General features: G+C 31.4%; 1 protein-coding gene across 12 annotated transcripts in view; it reads left to right on the top strand.

Moving 5' to 3' along the window:
* The window catches only part of MAPK10 (mitogen-activated protein kinase 10), a 287,095-nt gene that overhangs the window by 217,736 nt on the left and 46,212 nt on the right, over positions 1-23,147 (top strand). For 11 of the 12 annotated variants that reach the window (XM_033106086.1, XM_033106093.1, XM_033106082.1 and 8 more), the window contains 3 exons: positions 1-72; positions 17,772-17,954; positions 21,286-21,410. In XM_033106086.1, the coding sequence (XP_032961977.1) occupies positions 1-72; positions 17,772-17,954; positions 21,286-21,410 (380 nt within the window). Of the gene's footprint in view, positions 73-8,179; positions 8,252-17,771; positions 17,955-21,285; positions 21,411-23,147 lie in introns of all 12 variants that reach the window. The other variant, XM_033106084.1, reaches the window with a different exon arrangement.

Here is a 23,147-nt window from a genome sequence, read left to right as displayed (position 1 = left end):
TGGATATATGGTCTGTGGGATGCATTATGGGAGAAATGGTTCGCCACAAAATCCTCTTTCCAGGAAGGGACTGTATCCTTGTACCTTTTGCTGCAGCTTTACCTGTTTTGTTCTCTCTCCCTTTAAACACATAATGATTTTACCAGGAGAGTAAAGATAGAAGCAAAAAGTTGGGTAAGTGGTATAATTGTGATTTTTTTAAAAAGTGGCAATTTCTATAATCTGACCAGTACTGAAGACTACCTACCACAATTATTTATTTTAATTAAATTTCAATGAGCTTTTTTCTTCTTAAATTATTTTCTTGTCTATGATTCAAAGTATTATGTGCTATTTTTCATAAATAAGAGAGGCCACCAAATCTCAAATGATTCATATATATTTATTTTTATAACTAGAAAAATAAGTCACTATTTGCAAGTATTTTCCATCTGCTTTCTAAGAGTATTTTTATCTTCCACAGCATTTAGGCATAATAATTTCTCTCCTGGCTGACATCCTAAGCTTTTGTCTACAGTTGCACTGATTTGAATTACTCTTGACACTATATTCAGTCTTAAATAGGTCAATATAACATTTTCTCCTTAATACATGAGCCTCCACATTTAACAATCATAATTATTATTCAAATTGCCAGATGTCTGATGGGTTTCAAATAGGCTTTCTTCCCCTGACTTAGACATAGATAATTGCTTTTCCAATGAAATTTAGAATTTTTAAAAGCAATGTTGATTTGAGTTCTCCCACTGAGTCCTGTACTAGATTCCATCAGAAATTTCCTAGAGTGAGATCTATGATTTGGAATTATTCAATGAGCTGGTGTATTTCTAAAATGACCAAAAGCTTACTTGCTAACCAGGGCACATATCTGTGATTTTAATATATGGATAATAAAATTTACATATTAACAGGGAATATACTTTTATGAATACAGAACTACCCTGCTAATATACAATAGTGTATTATATATCTCAGTGCTACAACAATTGACAATTTCACCAATGATAGTGCAAGATTGAATTCAGTGTATTTGCTACATATAACTTTTTTGGAAATTGGCAATAAACATGTGGTCCATAACTCTATTAAATATTATATTTGATTAATAAGAAAGCTCTATTAAGGAACTCTTTTTACATAAGAAATATTATGATTGTTATTTTGTGGAAATAAAAGTAGAAGAACTGACTTCACTAAACCATAATGCGCAGATGAAAGTTGAGGGGCCAACGGACATCATGTATGGTGAAAACGGTCATGCCAATATGTTAGCATCTAAATGATTCCTGCATTTACTGGAAGTAATTTCAAAGTTTAGTATATGCTAATTGATACCTTGGCTACTTCCAAGATTCTTCAGAGGCTCAAAAATAAACCATCATATGTTCTCTTGCCTTGCACTTAGAATTATTCAGAGTAATCTATATTGAAGTTCTCTGAGGCGAAACAATGATGGGATAATACTCTATCATCGTAATCAACATTATTCCTCTTTCTCTACAGAACTTTTTCATGTTCCCTTTCTTAATCTAAACCTTAAGCAAAAGTAGGAAAACACCTTGACAAATCGAGAAATCTTATGAAATTGTCATGGATGACTAAGTGTAAGCTACTTTCCCACATTAAAACTGTCTTTGCATTCGAGAAACACTGTGTGGATTTCTTGACTATTGAGATACGATCTAGGTGATATCACAGGGTAGTTTTCTGATTAGTAAATTAAAGTATTGGATAAATAAATAAATATATATATATATATTTGCTTTTTCTATTCATTAGTTTCCTAATTTTTTAATATCCAAAGGAACATTTGTAAAATATTTAATTTTAATACATAAAGAGTTTTTAAAATTATACATTCATTATTTTACACTCAATTTTTACTATAGTGTTATGATTAATATCTATTTCATGGTGTATTCGTTGATGTATAGTATTGCTAAAAAGTCTTAGAGCCATGCTGAATTCAAGTTAGAGAACAATAGATATATTAGGTCCATTTTTTTCTTTATATAACCCAAAGATCATATGCGATATCAGTGACAATACATTTCATTCAGATTTTTTTTTTTAAATAAGAACTTACAGTAAAGCAGTTTTATAATGGTTTTTGTTTAGAAAGTTTTGGGGGTTTTGTTTGTTTTTTCTTTTTTTACACTATCTAGTCACTTACTCCCTTCACTCACTTCAAACTCCAACCAGGGCATGCCATATTCTGATTACTGAAGGCTCATACACTACCAGTATACTCTTCCAGAGTTCTTTCCTTAAACCTGCTTCTTTTAGATACATTCTTTCTACTTTATTATTATTATTTTTTTTCATCCCACTTCTAATTGCAGCATCTTCTCTGAGCAAGGCTTGTAATGTACAGTTCTTGGCCAGAGTTCTCTGGACCTGGGTGGTATTAAAGACAGGCACCTCATATTCATTTGCAACTTCTCTAGACCTCATGTATATTATCTCTAATTAGCGCTGACAGTTGGGATGCTACCGTACTTTCCTCTCGCCTCTCCCTCTGAAGACATGAGAAATTTCAGTTAGAATGAAAAGGATATATTCATATAACTTTGCCAAGGAGCCAAGTTGTTAGGGAACAGGTAAATGATTTTTCAAAAACGTATTTGAAGAAATAAAGAAAACACCCTCAAATTAATTGAATGTCATGTTTTTGAAGCTCAAATATGGAAATTAGGAATAATCAAAGTAAAATAAACAAAAATTGGAGATTGTGGATTATAATATCTATTTAATGCAGACAGATATTCTTAATCATTTTTACCTCCTTGAAATAACTGCTTACTTCCGAATAAACTTTTTTAACTAATGCATTACTTTAGTTTGAGTGTATTCTCTAATATGAAGGCAAGACAGGGTTATCTCAAACACTGTATGATTTATGACTGAAATAAAGTTGGGATGTAAAAATCTAGTAATCATTCTTTCACACCAAGCAAATTGTAGATAATCATGAACATAAAAAACTAGATTATTCATTTATTATTTTTTGTATTTGTTTAAAAGAATATATTTGAACCATTAATTTGCTTACTCTTCTTCTCTTTTATTATTATTTTGAGATAATTTGAGTGAGACAGGAATCACTAGAATGGGAGCCGGAGATTTTGAGAGTATCTGGAAAGATGGAAGGTGGACACAGTTATAAGGAGAAAATCCCTTCTTCAAGGTGTTTAGAGAGACCAGAGTCCACTAGAGGGCAGAAGAAGACATGAAGGTCATAAAAGGAGTGCTGAGAGATACACAGCAAGTAGGCAAGAAAGTGAGGGAAGACAGAGAGAACGGACTGCTGGGGTGGAACAAAAGGCAAGAGATTGAGGAGCTGGACCTTGCTGACTCCTTGATACCTTAGAGAGGAAGCTATTAGGCTTCACTAGGACTGCCGGGGCCCCGGGAATTTCCTGTCTCTTGGAAATATATATGTAGGAGGTTTAAATAAAAGCACGTTATATTTTTCCCATCCCTCTATAGTTCTGTAGACAGAGTACTGAGTGATCTTTAGAAATGAAGTGAAATACTGAAGGGGAAAAACTACAAACAATAAAATGCATTCCTTAGTCATTACTGTGATGCTCCATTTACACTGCTGTGGGTCTGTTTGGCTTTGAGGATAGAGTTCATGAATGGAACAGCTGCTGTGGGACTTTCTCTCTTCAGCAGTCAAATAAGTCTAGAGCTCATATTGGAATAGGGCTCCAAGAACTGGCTTCTGGTCCTCTTTACTTTAGTCATGTGACTTATCTCCTAAACCTCAATTTACTTTATAAAATATCCCCTTTTGCCTTTCTTACAGGATTGCCGTGATGAAAGTCATTTGATACATATAAAACATTACATGTTTACAAACATATACCTGTAAATACCTTCAAAAATAAGGAACTCCAATTTTTATATTATAGTTGGGGGAACTTTAGCTTAACTAACCATCAAATTGAATTAAATAAACTATAAAAAACAGAAATCACTAGAAGTCCACCTATAATAAAACAGAAATATTCTCTCAAATGATGTAAAACCAAATTATATGTGAATTAGACAACAGTGAAAGCAAAGTGAATAGTTTGCTACTTACTAAAGCACTCTGCAAGCTGATATACAGAATAAAGTGAGACTACCTATATAGACCTTCAGAGAGCTTGTATTTAGTTCGGTGATAAAGTAAGATATTCGGAGCCAGCATTTTCTGTTTGTTGATCAGAACATGAAAAGTTTAAAGAAAAAGATATTTTTCCACCATTAGGCTTTCCTTAAATTACTATTTTATTACACTGCAGAATTACATGGATTTTGAAAGATGATAATTTAAAATATTTTGATGCAATTAAAAATTATTTAAATGTTTTTATGGTAAAATATTTTATAGGTCCATTAGTCTATAATTTATTTATAATATAAATCTAAAAGTTTTCTCCATTATTAATAAGTTTCCATGGATTTTTCTGTTTTATAAAAAAGCAAATCAAAAATATAAAGTCTTTTAAATAAAGGTTAAAAATTAAGAATATGATGGCATCGAAGTTACAAAGAAAAGCAGGTTGAATAGGTATACTCAAGGAGAAAATCTTCCTCTGATTTCCTGGCATTAAAATAGTTAGCATTGTATTCCATAAATATTGTTTATTTTTCTTACTTAGATTCACATATGTAAAATATCTTCTTGGTTTATTTATGTATATTAGTAGTCTTTTATAATTCCATTTTGCATTGAAGTTTAAAACAATATACTCTTGTTAAATATCTAATGCAATTTATAACTTTTGAAACATAAACTTTTCAAAGACATGGTGTTAGATTTTGCTATTATACATTGAAGTGTCCAATGAAAAACATGTATCAAAGCACATTTTCTGAATCCTAAATGAAGATATAATTAGGTTAAGGAGAAAAGCAGTGTGGTCTCAAAATCGTGTTACCAGAACCACTGAGATAACTGTTTTCCAGGTTGATGGATGGAAGCTCACAAAGTCCAAAAATATTCCATTGTGGATCAGAATCCAAGCCATTACACAGAGACTAAAGGGAGCAATATAGTGCTTTGTTTAGATTTCAGTTGCCAGGGCCTATGTTATATTACTTCTATCTCTTGGATAGAAATAGAAAAAAGATAATTACTATATTCTAATGCTTAACGTATGATACAACACTTGAGATTTTCTTAGAAAATTAATAACCATATTTTGGTAACACCAAAACTTAATATTGTGCTAAGGGGAGTGATTCCGCTTCCTGTCTGTGGGAACACTGAGATGGGAGGGGAAATGCAATGAATCAGAATCGTAAAAGCAACCCGAATTCTACCTGGGTAGCCTTAGTATACAGAACTCCTGGGGAGAACCAAACGCTATATCTGATTGTCTCAGAAAACATCAAAATTCAGTTTCCAACAGTGATTGAATTTGCTAATTTCTTCTAAGATTGATGCATAATCAGTATTCATTAGAATATCTTGAAAATTTTATAAAATAATCCAGTCACCTTGATAACAGATTATGTATTAGTTGAGGGAAGGCTTACCACCACCCCCACCTCTCTGTCTTATAAGATATACTAGTATCAAATTATTGTATTTCCTATTTCCTGTTTTAGTTGTGATGACTAATTTGTAAAATTTAGTGCAATAGCTTTATCTTGAGAAAAAAATCCTGTCTTGAATATATAAAAACCAATATAAATTCATATATAAATGCATATATTCCACTTTTGTAATAGATAATAATAGAGCTTGTCATTTCCAGGCACAAAGCTTTGCACCTAGGTAGCATATGCATGGATAGTCTGTAGGAATAGTGAGTACAGTTAAATGGGAATTGGAAAGGTTTCCAGAATACTATCACTTAAAAACAATTCATTAAAATAACAAAAATGAAATTCAATATATATTCATCGGTAGTTCAGATGTCTACTTTATAGCTCTGCATAATTTTTATGCAAAAACTTTGTCATCTATTAAGTCTATATTGGGTTCTGACATGAAGATAAATATCCAAAAATGTTCTTCTTTTACTTTGGAATATCTGTATCCAGCAGAGTCACACAAAAGAGAAGTGGGAGATATACCAGTTTTAATACCAGTTATTAAACCAACAGCTGTCTAGAACGAATTGAACCTGAAGCAACATAGTGACTGAGATTCCATTTAGGCCAACTGTTATTATATTATATATTATATAAGGTATATAATATATATGATGTAAAATAAATAAAACCTTTCTATGCATCTATAATTTTAATATATAATTCCAATATATATTTAATTCATGATGACACATAACTAATATTTAGTGAGGATTTAGTATACACTATGGAAGGATCTTTATCAGGCATAATTCTTTTGAAAATTCTACATGATAAGTACTATTTATCATTTACATTTTAGAGGATGAAATTGAGATTTAGAGAAATGAAGTAACTTGGCCAAGGTTACACAGCTAGAAAGCAATGGAATTGGTTCAGCAGGGAAAAAAAAAAAAAAAAAAAAAAAAGAGTATCTACCAGAGATATCACAAAAAAGAGTTTCTGCATTAAAAAAAAAAAATAGAAACAGAAATAGAAATAGATGTTTTCTAAGTTTCAAATAGGTTTGTGGCAGAAAGAGCCTTTTTCCAAATGTTTGAATAGATACAGGCAAGAGAAAACCCTGCTATTGATTTTTCAGCTCTGTATGTTTTGTCTGTCTCTTTCCCAGTATCCGTACAAAACAGGTAACTGTAAATAACAACTTAGTCTGACTGGTCACTTTGGACAATATGATAAGAATACTTGCAATTCAAAAATACATTTTCAGATCTTTTTCTTTTATCCTTTAATCGAAAATGCTCACAATACCAACCTCTTTCGTGAGACAGATATTATCTGGAATTATAGATACATTAATAATAAGGGGTGCACAACTGTTTGCTCTATCTTTCCCTGATATTTCTGCATGTCACTTGCTTTCCTAAAATGGAAGCAAAGCTAATTTGCTTCTCTGGATATGCTTATCACCTTTAAACCCGTAACCATTCCTTTGCAGTGATCACGCTGTCTAGGTGTTAAGTCAAACTATGGAAACTTTGAGTTTAACCTGAGTGAGATTTTTCACACTAGAAAGAATCTCATGAGGAATTCTTTAAGGTCACTGCCAAATTACAAGATGTAATTTGAAGAGAAGTGGAGCAAAACTATAGTGTGCTGCTATCTTAATCCCTTTCCCTATTTGCTCCCCACTTCACATCCCTTATTCTTCTAGGTTATTTCCCGCCCCTGCCCCCTAAGAATGACCTATTTCTTTTTCTGACTTTTCAGTAGGAACAAGTGAGTGACCAACGATAAAGAGAGATTTCACTTTTTTGCTTCTCCTTGCCCCATTTTGCCCCTTCCTGTGAATCCTCTGCTCTAGCTTCCTGGTTTTACATTCTGGATGATAACTGACAATAGCAGAGAGACCATTATTTTACGTTTCTCTTGATTCAGAGTTTCAGAAGAAGTGTCAGTTCTCAAGACATGTTGTTTAGTTCATGTTGAACCATTGCCTTTTGAAAGCCAGCATTTCTTACCATTGTAAAGCAACCATGTTTATAATAAGGCAAAGTTTCCTGTTTAGAAACTTGCTACTTTGATGGGAATTAATAAAACTGAGCTAGCATATTCCAGAACATTCATTCTTGAACTGGCATTTTACTTCTGGAAATTTATTCATATTTATAAATAAGAGTAAATGTGTTTTGTAAAAGAAACCCTTTCTTTTGAGGTTGCTGGCAGCTTTTTTCCAAATATGGTATACAAAATAATAAAAAATTAACTGATTTACATGTTTTCCATATTAACACAATTTAGAGTAATTTACAATACAAATCAGTAGGATTCTAGTAGATGAATGCAAATTAGACCTTTTAAATAAAAAACCTAAATTAATCATTGAATTATAATTGCAAAGTAATATTATCCTGTATTGGGTAACATTGAGTGGCATTATTACTTTAGTTCTGTAGCAGAAAAGGCCCTGGCATTCTTGTTTTCTCCCCATTCACAGTGTTAGAACACTAATGATCATAAGACTGACCTGTCATACAGTCATTAAAGGTGAAACCATCGCTCTGTGGCATGGGTAGCCAAGTGTTTTCATTTCTTTTCTTTTCTAGTCCTGCCTTGTTGTTTATCTTCATGTAATTTTTGTTTTCAGTTGACATGTGGTCAGTAGGGTGCATCATGGGAGAAATGATAAAAGGTGCAGTGCTGTTTCCTGGCACTGATCGTATCCTTCTTAGCAGCCAGTGGTCTCTATGGGTGTCATTCTCAATCAATTTCCTTTGGTCTCAAGTATAATACTGCTGATGGTATACATTCACTGCCCTTAGAAGGGTTCTGTATAACTGCAGAACCCTTGTGTGCTGGCATCACAGTAGAGTAACCTTGTCTCCTAAGATCTTATGTGGATAATACAGTAGCAAACATGAAACATTCAGCGTAATATCAAAAGGTCTGCCTTAATTCATTTCTATGAAACTAATTGCAATGATGTACTCTTCTGTATTGCTTTTTGCTTTTTGTTGTAGATGTTTCAAAATTAAGTTCTATTGACAACTAGATAATAAATGACAGAATATTTCAATTTTCAGACTGAAGATTTATGCTTTTATATCATAAGAAATATTCACTTGGCATAGAAATCTAATCGTTAGATTTATGTTCACCCACTAATACAATTGGTTTATTTTAACACATTCAGAGAGCATGCATATGAATTTCATTTTTAAATTGATCAACCTCTTCTAAAATTCTTTTTTCTCATTTACTTCATTTATAGGAACAATTGCTCCAATTCCAGCTATTATTTTCTCCGTGTTATTAATAAGTGCAATAATTAAAACCTCTCTAATCAATAATGATTATATAAAATATCTGAAGAAATAAATTTATATCACTTGGATAAGTAAAAGAGATCATATGCTAGGCAGCAAATAATTAGCAAGTAAAGATTCCAGGGCTTTGCAGTATTAAACAGGTATGGACACTGTGTGATTAGTATACAGGTGTGTAATAACTTATTTCTTTGTTAGTTAAATAACTTCCTACACTCAGTCATTTATGAAAATATTATATCCTCATCATACTAAAGATAAAATCTCTGCTTAAATGATCATAATTCAAAGCTGAAATTGAACCTATGATAATGGGGTTTTAATATATAATTACAGTAAAGCTAATTATTAATATAGTGTGTCCTAACCATATTATGATTAGCCATTTGCTTTGAGAACTAATATATTATATTATGGTTATATATGTATGCAAAGGGTGCCAAAAAATGTATACACATTTTAAGAAAGGAAAAAAAAACTGTACTAAAATTACGCTGATGGTAACCACTTTGAGCACCTCTTGTAATTGCAGAAGTCAAACCTGACTTGTATTTATCTTTTGTTATCGGTATATATTGAGTATTACAATTTTAATACAGTTTTTTCCTTTCTTAAAATGTGTATACATTTTTTTTGCACCCTCTGTATGTGTGTGTGTGTGTATGTGTGTGTGTATTACAAATGTGGATGTGTGTGTGTGTGTGTGTGTGTGTGTGTGTATACATATATATATATTGTTTCATACATATATTTTTGTATGTATTAAAGGATCAGTTTAGGAAATGACTGAGTTAGGCATTCAATTTCTGTTGAGTGAAAAAATTGAACCTAAAATGTTTTACGTAGTGAAAAATAAAGCTGCACTGTTTTTACTTCCATTCTTACTAAAAAGTTTGTCCTAATCTTATATATGTTACATGTTTATTTAAAAAATATTTGTATTGCAGTTTTGTCTGCTACATATACATTTTATTAAGCGGCATCTACAAATTTACCACCTTAATGTAAATGTTAGTGCTATTTAGAAGTATATTTATTTGATTAAAAACTAAATTACCTCAGGTTTTTAAAAAACAGGATTTATTTGATTCCCAACAAATGATAAACTTGAGCTTAGCCTTTGGACATGAATATGAAACAGTTCTTAAATTTTGGCTGATCTTTTTTTGATGAAAATAAACTCAAATCTCTTAACTTTGTACTCTTGGGTTTCTCAGAAGTTCATTGTGGTTGAATAATTGGTGACTGAAATGAATGTTTGCTCCCCATAGATTAAAATGATTGCTTTTCATTACTTTCCTTACATTTTCTATGAAAGAAAATCAAATCAGATTTCCACAACTGAGTTATTAAATACAGATTAGCATTTCTTATAATTCATTTCTTGGGAAAAGATGTAACTACTTCACAACCTCACATACTCTTGGTATTGTCAGATATGTTTTTAAATTTGTTACCAATCTCTTGGATCTAAAATACTATTTAAAATGGAGCTTACATTTGCATTTCCTTGGCTACAAGGGAGGCTAAACATCTTTTCTTATTTATTGGCCATTAGTATTTTCCCGTTGGTAAAGTGTCTTTTGTTTTTTTTAAATAATTTTTTTATGTTGTATATTTTTTGTTGATTAGGAGTTCTTTATATAATTGGGCACCTAATCCTTGTCAGTTTTATATGTTTCAAATATGTACTCTCCTGTATTTAAATTGTTTTTTCCATTTTATAGTGGTTTTGGAATTTGGTGATCTGTTGTTTGTTTGTTTTTTTATGGCTCATGTATTTTAAGAATTCTTTAATGCCTTTATATTATCTTGTAATTTTACTGTGAATGTTTCAAATTTAATTTTTTAAATTAAATTATTGGCAATGGTTAGTAAGATTACATAGGTTTCAAGTGTACAATTCTATAAACATCATCTATATATCACGTTATGTGCTCACCACCCAGAGTCAGTTCTCCTTCCATCTTAATATTTTACATTTAAGCCTTCGATTCACATTGATTGTTGTGTATGGTGTGAAAGTGGTATCCAATTTATTTATTCTACTTCCATTTACTGACTAGCTTATTCTTTCTTCATTGATCTATAATACTGTCCTTGTCATAAGTTTCCACATATTGGTGTGAGGGGTGTTAGATTCTGGACTCTATATTCTGTTGCACTGGTCTGCTGTCTAACTCTATATCACTACAACCCTTTCTTAATGAATCCTAATGTATAATACGTACTTATATCAGGTAGGGTAAATACCCCTCCTTTTTTGTCTCCTTTAGAGGTATCTTAGCTATTACTGAATTTTTGCTTTTCCATTAAAAACAAAACAATTAGAATTGGTTTGCTAGCTTTTATAAAATGATTCCTATTGGAATTGTATTGAATCTATAGTTTAATTTGTGTAGAATTGCTATTTTAGTTAAGTCATTTTTAAATCTTTCTGTTGAACACACAAGGATCTTAGGACACAGTGATTTTAGTTCTAATTTTTAAACCTCATAAATTGACAATGTTATAATTTTATTGTGTACAGGTAGAGTTTGTTTAGATTCACCCTTATAATTATCATTTTCTTGGCTTACCACTACTTCTTGCAATTTGGCCTTTTATTTTCAGATTATTTTCTTTGCCCCTGAAGTGCATCCTTTAGAAATTTTTAGTTGGAGTCTTTGATAATAAAACTCTGATTGGGTTCCCTTACTTGAAAGACAGGTTAGTTGGATATAGAATTTGAGATGACAGTTATTTTCCCTATCATTTAAAACATGTTATTCCACTGACTTTGTTTCCAATATTGCTGGTAAATAATTAGCTGTCGATGTAATAGTCACCTTTGGAGATAGCCTGTCCTTTTTCTCTGACTTCATTTAGGATTCTTTGCTTAGTGTTTGGTTTTCTGGTATTTCTCTACCAGACTAGACTAGGTGTGGGTTTCTTTTTATTTATCTCTTTGGGATTAACTTTGTTTTCTAAATTCTGGCCTATATCCAATTCCTGGAATTTCTCAGCTTTTAGTTTTAAATATTTTCTCTCCCCTATTTTTTTTTTTTTACATTATCTCCATAAAAACTTTGGTTGGACATAAAATAGACAGTCATTTATCCAATAAATATTTTTTGAGCGCCTACTATGTGCTGGTCACTTTTTGTCTCCAGGCCATATTAGTAAATAAAACTGTCATGATGAAAATCATGACATCATGAAATTCTTGACATCATGAAATTTACAGTAAAAGGCACAGTATATAAGAAGGTGATAATGGCTGAGGGATAAGAGAGATCAAAATGCTAGGTTAGGGGCAGGGATTGTCTCCTGCTTTCTAAGTTTAAACATAAAAGTTGTGTTAGGTATGCCTCATACGGCATGTTTTCTTGACTTCATATAAACTTGACTGTACCTTCTTACCTGCCTTCTATATAGCGTTATACCCAGAAACGGATGTAATCTTCCAGAGAGGGTCTCACAGAACAGAGTACAGTGTCACAACAACCTTAAGTAGAATTCCATTAGTGTTAGAAGCTAATTGTATTAGCTCCTTTGTTTAAAATCATTGTACTTATCAATTTTAAAAGGAACTTAATAGTTTTCAGCTATAAAATACAGATGTCAAATTAAATGATCTCCAAGGCCTCTTCCTAGTTTCAAAATACAGATAAGAGTCAGATTCAGCCTTTGTGAACTGAGAATATCATGCAATTCGAGGAAGGTGTTATATATAAAAAAAAATACATCATGTTATAAATACAAAATTAAGCATAAAGTCTTATAAGATGCCGGTGCAGATGAGAGGCCCTAAAGATTAACCTTCCATACATAATGAAAATTCTATTATTGTCACACAGTTTAATGTGTTTCTGGATTTGCTTATATGTAAAGTGCCTCTCCGTTTTTTTGTTTTGTTTTTTTTTTTTGCTTTGTAAGTAAATATAGATTACAATAATAAATAGATTTATAAGACAAAATAGATTGTACTACGAGCCATATGCATCATGCTTCAAACATTAGCCTTTGGATATTACCTATCCCATACTACCTCACTAGTGAACAAACAATCTTTTACTTAAATTGTCAGCTTTTAGTTTGGGGTGTGTTCTGGCTGATAATATTTCCTCTTCTTGTGCTATTTATAATGAAAACGGATGCTAGTTAAAATCGTGCATGAAATCACTTATTCATATTTCATGTTACCAGAATTTGAGGGGGACTTTTGAGAGGAAAAGACTATTGTCAAATGAAAAAAGAGTAAAAATATTTTAAAGAAACAGAACTCAAAACATAACCATGAAAATCTAGATCCAGACTCTCATTTGTGTATATGTTACTATCCTGATCTTTACACTTGTCCTCAGAAGTAAGAGTTCTTTTGAGAGCAAATTTTATCATAAAGAAATATGAAGTAATTATCGAAATAAATTGTCAAATATTTTGAACTTTATATTGAGAAGCTTTTGTACTTTCTGTGAGGAGCACCCCACAGATGCAACATATAATTTCAATCCTTCCTAAATGATGGGCAGAATCCCTCTCCCTTTGCTGGGAGCCTGCACATGCCACTTGCTGTAATTTCCCATGTTTTTTTTCAGGAAAGTGACATGGGGAAAGGGATTAATATTAGGATTTTTCTTTCCCTGAAGTATATCCAGGTGAAGGACCCATGAGTGTTCCATAGCAAATAGGTGTGGAATCAACTTTTGGTGAATTTGAAGCCATTATTTTGCAACAAAAAACTGAAATATGTTAGTACTTTATTCTTAAATCTGGATTTAGTAATTCACAAAAGACTTAGTATATCCTACACTGGTGTTTCTCAAAATGTAGTCCAAGAGCCATCTGCACTGAAATTACCCTTGGTGTTTTTTATATCATCTCAGATCTATGGACTCAAAATTTTGTAACTCAATGGGGATCGGGGAGGGATCTATATTTTGTAAGTTCCCTATGTTATGGATATTCAAGTTGGGGAACCACGGTTTTATATCATAATGCTTAACTCATGGCATGCATGTCTCCACTTCCTTATTGCACATTCACTGAGGACATTACTAATTGATTACAGTATTTTTTCTTACAGGACTAACATAAAGCCACACAATAACGCTCAACACAGTGCTTCGGCAACTGGATGGCTTGACAGATAACATAGCCTCTCCTGAAGCTGTTCTATATAGTGATCTCAGGCAATGTTATCTTTAATAACACAGTTAAGAATTTGGAGATAAACACTGATATTCTTTAACTTGCAAATAGATGTCAGAAAATTTTGCACAAAATATTGAGTATAAGGCTTAGAGTACAGTAGAAAGCAAGTCTGAATTCATGAAGGTGTCAATTCTGGAAACCATATTCATAATAACAAAAAGTAATCAATGATGGAAGAAAACATGAAAGGAAGATACAATTTTTCAAAGGGCATAGTAGAATGAGGCCATTAAAGAACTCTTTATGGTACCACTTAGTAGCTTCTGAAAGCTTAAATATGCATAATATAAATTGCGCATATGTTCATAATTATGACCTAAAATACCCAGAAAAAAAGCATTTTCATACATTGTGTTCAAGGCAGCTTGTGAAATATTTTAGAAAGTTCCCCAGCTAAGGAAGTTAAAGTGAAAGGAGTGCATGAAATCTAAGTTCTTAGTTAATTGATAAAATTAACGAATAATTTTCAGTCTTAGGATTTCAGATACTCATTTTTACAATCCATATTTACTTTGTTTTATTCATCTATTACAATACTATTTATTGAAGACATTACTAATAGTATTTGCACATTATCTTGTCATGTCATCATACTCTATAAAATCAAACTTTGTAATATGACTAATTTTTATGTAGTGAATTTAAAATTAGATGAGATTGTCAAATAATTCATGTAAAATCACATTTTTCTATTTTTATTAAAGGCCTTTGTTAAATATATTGAGGGTGACAATTTCTGAAACAGTAAATCAAAATTTAAAAATATATATTTATTAATTTTTTTTTAATAACTGCACAAGCTGGAATCTGTAAATATTCAGATCCTTACTCATATAGTATAAAAACAGTGACTTATGAGTGTTCTAAAGCAAATAAATCCTTTTACAAAAATAATTTTGGCCATTCTTTAAAAAAATATTTACCATGTTAACATTAACACAGAAGCATGAAATCTAGTTAACTTTTTATGTATTTTTAAAAAACAATCATTGTGGAAATCTGATGAATAATTTTTAAAAATTACCTCATTTTCTATTTAAAATTAATAAAATCAATTGTTTTATGTAAATATTTTGACCCGAAAACTAGGGAGGCAGTTTTACAGATATTCTTTAAGAGAATTGCTATGACAAACATACCATCATAATTTTATGGCCAAATTAAAGCAATTTCTACCACATCAATTCCAAAGTTGCTCTTTTCCTTACTGGAATCCTTGGAACAAGCACTGGACTCGGATCCAGGAGATATGACTTCCAGTCTTGGCTTACATTTGGTTAATTATGATTATAAAGGGAAATCATGTGATTAAGGATAGTTGGACATAATTAATTGCTCATGTTGTGATCTTATGAACATCTGGGAAACACTTATTACTTACATGTAAGTATTCGTGTTTATGGGAAGGATTGGTTAAAATAAAGGCACAAACTTTTAAAGGTGACTAATCCACATATTTGCAGTATAAACATTCAATTCTTTCATTGACAATAATAAAGATTCTTGCCTCCCTTGATTTTTGTAAGCCATTACATCAAGGACCACAGTTGTGTTTCATCTAAAAAGCAATCTAAGGTAGGAAATTACACTGGGTGCTTCTATATATAGGCTTTAATTATAACTTCTAAAAAGAAACATTTTAACTGTTCTTGTTTAACAAATTCCAGAATATTTGACTCTTCTTAAACGTTACTCTAAAAATAGCATGGAATTATTTTGGGAACACTACTTTAAAAGCAATTAATTTTTTACTGAATGATTATAACTGTAGCTAAATGTAACTAGAATATACTAGTATGTTGTGAGTATTTTGCCAATTTTTTGCATGACACCTTTACAGAAAATAAGGCAACTTCTTTGCCCCTATTTTCAGTTTGATATAATGTCTAAAATTCTAAGGAAGTTTGACCAATGATTAAATGATGGGTTGATAGGGCATGATAACCTAACTTAGAAAGTAGGCCTCTTTTCATAATTTACAATGCAAGCACTTGTGATTTATTTAGCTCTACTGTTTTCTATTTAAATATGTTTAAGTAGTTAAAGCTTATCTATGTCCAGAGTACTAAGTTTTTGTGTAAGAATAACTTTTAACTTTAACCTTTTATAATTTTTCAGTTTCCTTATTTCTAATTATTCTAATTTACTACTATATTATCATGAATATTCTTCAGTTTTTCCCACCTCCACTTATTTCTTGAAATTACACAATCATTCAATTTTTTCATCCCAATAATTGAGAGGATATGTAATAATTTAAATTTTATTCAGCCAGATTATAAAGGAGGTAGGAGAGGATTTGCAATGTATCTTGATTTTGTCTTTGTTCAATCTCTTACCTACTTTATTTGATATATATGTGTGTGTGTGTGTGTGTGTATATATATATATATATATATATATATATATACACACATATATACACATATATATATTTAATTTGTTTTTTTTTTTGTTAAATATAGTTAATTTTGTCTTTTGTCAGGACTGTCAATCTCTTTTCATCCAGTTGTATTGAATAGCTAGGGGTAAAGAGTTTACAAACCTCAATTAAGTAATATTATGATAAGTTCTCTGACCTGTTGGAAACTACATTAGCAGAAATGAATTAATTAACTTATTACTAAAGAATAGAGATGTAAAAGAATAAACAATGTAGAGGAGAACAATACCTGTGGTATTGGATTTAAGAAGAATTTCTAAGGCTCCTACCATTCATTGACATGTGGCAAGGGAATTTCCCTAAAATCAACTTCTTCCAGTTGGTTCTTCACAGTTTTCATGGGTGGTGTTTATCATTTGCAAGACTCTGATATATCAAATATTAATGATACAAGAAAAAGAGAATCTCAATCAGTGGGTTAGTCTGTCAAAGAGCTAGCTCCAATTTTGGGGGACATTAATTATAATAGAGAATTAATATTTTTCCTATAGAATTCCACATGCTTAATGAACTTTTGAAACACATGCACTTGGATGGAAGTCTCTTGTTTTAAATTGAACATCCTGTGTTTACCCTCATATCTTCTTGATATTCATGGACGCAGAGCACTACTAGCAGAAGTAAGAAAATAGACATGAAATTTTGACTACTTTGATAAATAGAAATCTTTAAGTCTTTGATGAAGAATTAATGGATTATTTTATTATAAAAAATATTGATCCCATAGGTGATGCATATGAGTAGAAAACATTAACAGATGCTGAAATTTCCTGGTTGGTACAGAATGAGGAAAAAATCTTAAGAGCAGTTTAAGACAAATGTAAATGAATCTTATTTAAATTATTTGTGTGTTTGATATTTTTAGAAAAGAAATGAATTAGGTAATTTTATAAAAATTAGGTAATTATAAAAATGTCGTATTTTTTCTCTTTTAAATCACATGGTTATATAGAAGTTTATCTTAATATAAGACATTCTTATGTTATTAAATATATTTTCATCTTAACAACTCAAAGGCTATTTCATGATATTCTATTTTTGTTAAGTAATGCTAGTTCTCCAAAAGTGTGTATGTTCCAAAAGTGAATTTAAAATTCCAGGAGGATTCATTGCCTGACAATTCTGATTTTTTATTTTTGTCATTTGTTGCTCATTAAAACTCCACTCTTGTTGATAACTGCCCAGGATTCTGAGAAGCAGTTAGCCTCCCAACTAGTGAAAGGCAAAAGCTAGTGGCCTGCACTTCTGTTTGCCCTTAACTATTCAATTCTCAGATATTGACCAATGGAACAAGGTAATTGAACAACTAGGTACACCATGTCCGGAATTCATGAAGAAATTGCAACCTACAGTAAGAAACTATGTGGAGAATCGGCCCAAGTATGCCGGACTCACCTTCCCCAAGCTCTTTCCAGATTCCCTCTTCCCAGCGGATTCTGAGCACAATAAACTCAAAGGTAAGCCCATCAGGGACAACTTGAGAACCACTGTGTGGGTGGTGGATGAAATAAGCAAAGCATCAAGACCTATCTTTAACTCAAACTTCCTCAATTTAAGGAGAGGTATGTCTTAAAAGATCTTTCTTACAAAGTGTGAATGGCCAAGGATTGTGTGGCTATTCAGAGGGAAGAATAATACTAAAGTGTGTGACAGTGATGTGGGTTAACTATTTCAGGGAGTTTATTTAGAATCTTAAAATTGTATGGCAGTGTAACTAAAAAGGCCGATATAATATACATTGAAATCATTGTTTTAAATCTTTTTGTTACTTGGAAAATGTTTTCAACACGTTTTAATGTAAAATCTTGGTGGTGCAAGTGTCTGAGTTTTATTTGTATTTTAAGGATCATTTAATCACCATTGTTTTTCTTTCACTTTACACGTGACAAATGAGATACCTACACGTTTTATATTCAATATAAACACATTCATTAATAAATAATTTTCTACTACTGTGTTTGCAGTTATTAATGTTAGTAACAAATCTTATAATAAAACTGGGATAATAATGTCTCAGTCATAGAACTGAAGACAAGGATTAATCGGGCAATGTATAAAGTATATAATAAATAATATTTTAATTTAGGACATTCCTGAGAAAGTAATTTTGAAACATATTTGATTTTTGCCCCCGGCCCTTAAAATCTGTGTGAAGCTGGGCAAGTTATGTAATCTTTCTTTACCTTTTTAAACAAATGCTGGTGGAAAATGTCGACTTTATAGAGCTGTTGGAAGGATTAATTGACTAAGTAATTTGTCAAGCACTTTGAATACAGCCTGGCTCACAGGAAATGCTCAATAACTGTTAGCTAAAAAACTATTAATAAACATAATAATTATAATTTAAAATGTATCTATACAATATCAAAAACAGAAAAAGGACACATGCTTTGGAAATTTTACCCCAATTGTGCGGTGAACAATTAACTAATATAGAATTAACTTACAGACTTAATTTATAGCTAATATAGACTAAAATGAGACAGAGAAACTAAAATGTGGTGCCTACTATTTCTCAGGATCTTACCATCGCCTCCAAACTTTCATCTGGTGGGTTTTAAATGTGCAACATTGTTTTTGTGTTTTTGATACTTAATGCAAAATTGGGTTTCTTCCTTCAGCGGGCTCTCTGAATGGGAGCAGACTACATTATGACTAAATCTTTCACTTTTTTGATCAACACTGCCTATATACAGATTGAAGGAGAGCTAAGTAGGGAATTTATATCTTTATGATGCTAATTGACATGTCAGGCACAAGTAATCCCTTCTTCATATGTAGACACTTGTAGTGTAATGATATGGAGATGACAAGTCCTGATTAAATTATTTGAGATAATGTCAGTACTTGTAGAACTATGAAGTAAAACATCAACCATCGTTCAGAATATAATCCCAACTTCCTTGAGTTTATTTTTTGGCTTTTTAATTGAATTTGACCCTCTATGATTGTATTATTTTTACAAATGATAAACTAGTTTACATATTTATAATTGTTTAATTACAATTTTAAGATAAAAATGGCAAATTATAAAGAATTAGAGAAATAATCAAAGGGAAAAATTTATTCTACTGTTACTAGAAAAGGAGCATAAGACAGTTGAGCATAAGAGCATGAAAGTTGAGGATTGAAACCTTTTCCTCTTCCTCATTTATTTCCTACAGATAGTGTTAATTATTGTTTCTTAGTGAGATGATTTGGTATTGCCTTTGTGCATGCCTCTATTGAGGAGGACCCCACCTCAACTCCCATCCTTTCTAAGAGGAGAAACATAGGTGGGTTTGATGGGAGAATCTGTGGGAGTGGGGTGCGTGAATCTGAGTATAAAATCAGTTTACAAATCAAAGAGATCTTTGAACCAATACAGTAAATAAACACAGCCCTGTTGGGCCATTAGGGAGTCACTGACAATGAAAACGATTAAATATTGAAAATGAATGTATAAGTATTTCAGTACTTTTGCTATTACTGTGAGCTTCAATGTGTCAGTTTGGACGTAGCAGAACTCAAATCTCTAAAATCCCCATAAAAATGATTAATAGAAATAAAAAACAAATTAGTTCCCAGTCTAAATTTAACTAGTGATTTTGGGGGGTAAATATATAAATAAGTAATTGAATAAATATATAAAAAAGTTTGTGAATTAAAATGTAACAACACAAGAAAATACCACCATAGGATGTTTGAAAAAAATACATTGCTACATTTTATTATCAAAATTATTAAAAGATGCATAAACAAGACTAGAAGAGAATAATATATCAATAAGAGTGATTGCCTCTATATGGTGGGGATGGTTGGTTTTTCCTGATCTTATGTTTTATCTAATTTCTAAAATTTCTATAATTAACTCATATATCCTTAATAATCAAAAAAATTGATAAAATAAATATTGGCACATATCCATGGATTCAAACATATTGCCTTTTCCTAATGTAGCAAACCAATTTAGATTTTGTTCTCTTTAACGTGAAGTTTTACCATATATTTAGGACTAAGTGAATATTTTTGCCATAAAATTTCAAATTAGTTTGGAACTGTATTTTATGTTAAGTTATATGTATATTTAGAGATTAAAAATTGAGTGTTCTTTAGCAATGTTATTAAATAAATTAATAACATATATATATGGAGAGAGAGAGAGAGAGAGAGAGAGAGAGAAGTGCTTGTTTTGTTGAGAAGGAGCAGATTTACACAAATGGCATCATGATCTATGGATCATTCTGCAACTTCCTTTTTACCCCCCACTTAACAACACGTGCATGTGAGTACCTCATTCTTTTAAACTGCCAAATACAATTCGAAGATACCATAGCTCATTTAGTTGCCTGCAGATGGAAAGTTAGACTGTTTTAAATTTTCTTTATTCCATAGCCAATGCTGCAGTGAACATCGCTTTTGTACACATTACATGAACATGCGTAATTGTTTCTCTAGGTTGTATACCTAAAGGGAACTGCTGAGTCATAAAGTATTCACATTTTAAAATTTAATGGATACTGCCAAATTTAGCCTCTAAAAAAGTCTGCATCAATTTACATTCTCACAACATGAATGAAATTACCTGGTATTAGTGGATATTATATACCGCCTTTTATTTTTGCAAATCTGATGGATACAAAATATTTCATTGTTTCATTTTGCATTTTCTAATCACTTGCCGAAGTTACCTGATGTTTGTAAGGAAGTTGCTAGTTGACCTTTGTATTCTTAATTTCCTGTCCCTCCAACCAATTTCCTTGCCAAAATCAAAATTTTGCTAATTGTTTTTCTCATTTATCGTTTTAGCCAGCCAAGCCAGGGACTTGTTGTCAAAGATGCTAGTGATTGACCCAGCCAAAAGGATATCAGTGGACGACGCCTTACAGCATCCATACATCAACGTCTGGTATGACCCTGCCGAAGTGGAGGCGGTAAGGCATAGGCTTATTGTCCTTTCCTTCCACAAACAAATCATAGTAACTGGTTACTCAGTGATGAAAACTAAAAGACAATTAGAACCCAAAAGAACACACAAAGGACATTCATGAAATTCCTAAATCACAGAGTTCTTACTTCTCCCCTAAGAGTTATTTTCTTCTACCTATATTTTAAATGCATTTCTTTTCCAGGATTTCCCATGAGAGATGCTGATTTAGTCCGACACACCTTAGCTGTCCATGTAACACTGCCATTTGGTTTTGTTAAATTGTTAACTGTCCGTCCCAGTGTCTCCTCCTTTATGTTTCATTATCAGCCTCTCCTGATGCAAACTAAATAGCAGAACACATAACAGAGAATAAGTTACTTTCCTTGTATTTCCTCGACAAGATGTCTACCATTAGTAAAGTGTGGTACTAAGAACATTTTAATTATAGAGCTTTTAACAGGCTGTTGGTGACTTTGTGAGTCCTTGCATGAATTAGATGAGAAAAATTGGGTATACCTATAAGGACATTATTTCAGGCTAATTCTAAATTGACTACCACGGTAAGATGTATCTACTTATTTTATATCCAGACATAGTTTAAAAATCTTCTCAGAAGCATAACTCTTATATATATATATATATATATATTTATTTATTTATTTATAGTATTTTTCAGACATTTAATATCTCTTCTCCAATTGTTTTCTTACATCTTTTCCTCTTCTTTTCTCTGTGTAGAGTCAGGGCTGTGCAACACAAATTGAGTGTTGTCGTTGACTATGTGTGTTTTATAGGCCTCTTGATGGGAATGTCCTTTGTCCCTCTTTTATATGTTACTATCATCAGTGTTACCTTTTCCCAAAAATATCAAAATCTCTTCAAATTCTTAGAATATGTGTGCTAAACGATTTCATTTTCTTTTACATAATATCTTCAAATTACTTTATTTGAATTGTTCTTAATTGTCTACTTGAAATATTCCTTTTGTTTTCTTGTATCCTTCTCTGTACACCGAGTTATTCTTGCTCAAGCATACTTTTGCTTTTTCAGCTTCCTTTCCTCTGCTTCACTGTGTGCATGCCCGTGTCAGATGCTTCATTCAAACTGACATAATTCTTATCCTTTCATTCTTCATTGGAGAAGTGAGCTCTGATAGATGGGAGTGAGGATTAGGTAGCATCCAATTTTATAGACATACTATTAAAAAAGCTACTTTTCATAGTAACCCAATTCTTAAGCATTCAGAAATTTCAGAGCAAACATTTCAGTGGTAAATGAGTCTCTCAATTGTGGAAATGGGTATACAGTCCTTGATGACATTTTCATAAGATCTACTCTCATAAGCGGTTTTTCAATATATTGAAATTTCAATTAGCATCAAATTAATTTTCAGTCACTTGATTTGATTTTTCCAAATTAAAATTCCTAAAATGAAATATTTTCAAGTATAATGATAATGCTCTTAAAACTAAAACAATCATGTTCTTACAACTTAAAAATAGAATCTTTTCCAATCTCTCAATCTTGGGAAATACTTCCAAAGATGTTCTCAGAGTAGAATGAAATAATGAAATAAGTAAGAGAAACTATAATGTATATATATATGAAAATTAAGTATAATAATTTTTTCTCTGATGATTTTCAATAAAATATTTTAGATTATGTTGATAAAATTTTAGACAACCGTAAATTATTTGAAATTGTTACTTCTTGTTTATTTTGATGGTTCAAATCATGTGGC

The sequence above is a fragment of the Rhinolophus ferrumequinum genome, chromosome 5, assembly GCF_004115265.2.
Source record: "Rhinolophus ferrumequinum isolate MPI-CBG mRhiFer1 chromosome 5, mRhiFer1_v1.p, whole genome shotgun sequence".
Classification (NCBI taxonomy): Eukaryota; Metazoa; Chordata; class Mammalia; order Chiroptera; family Rhinolophidae; genus Rhinolophus; species Rhinolophus ferrumequinum.
The sequence above is the reverse complement of the archived record's forward strand: the minus strand, read 5'-3'. Positions and strand labels throughout refer to the sequence as shown.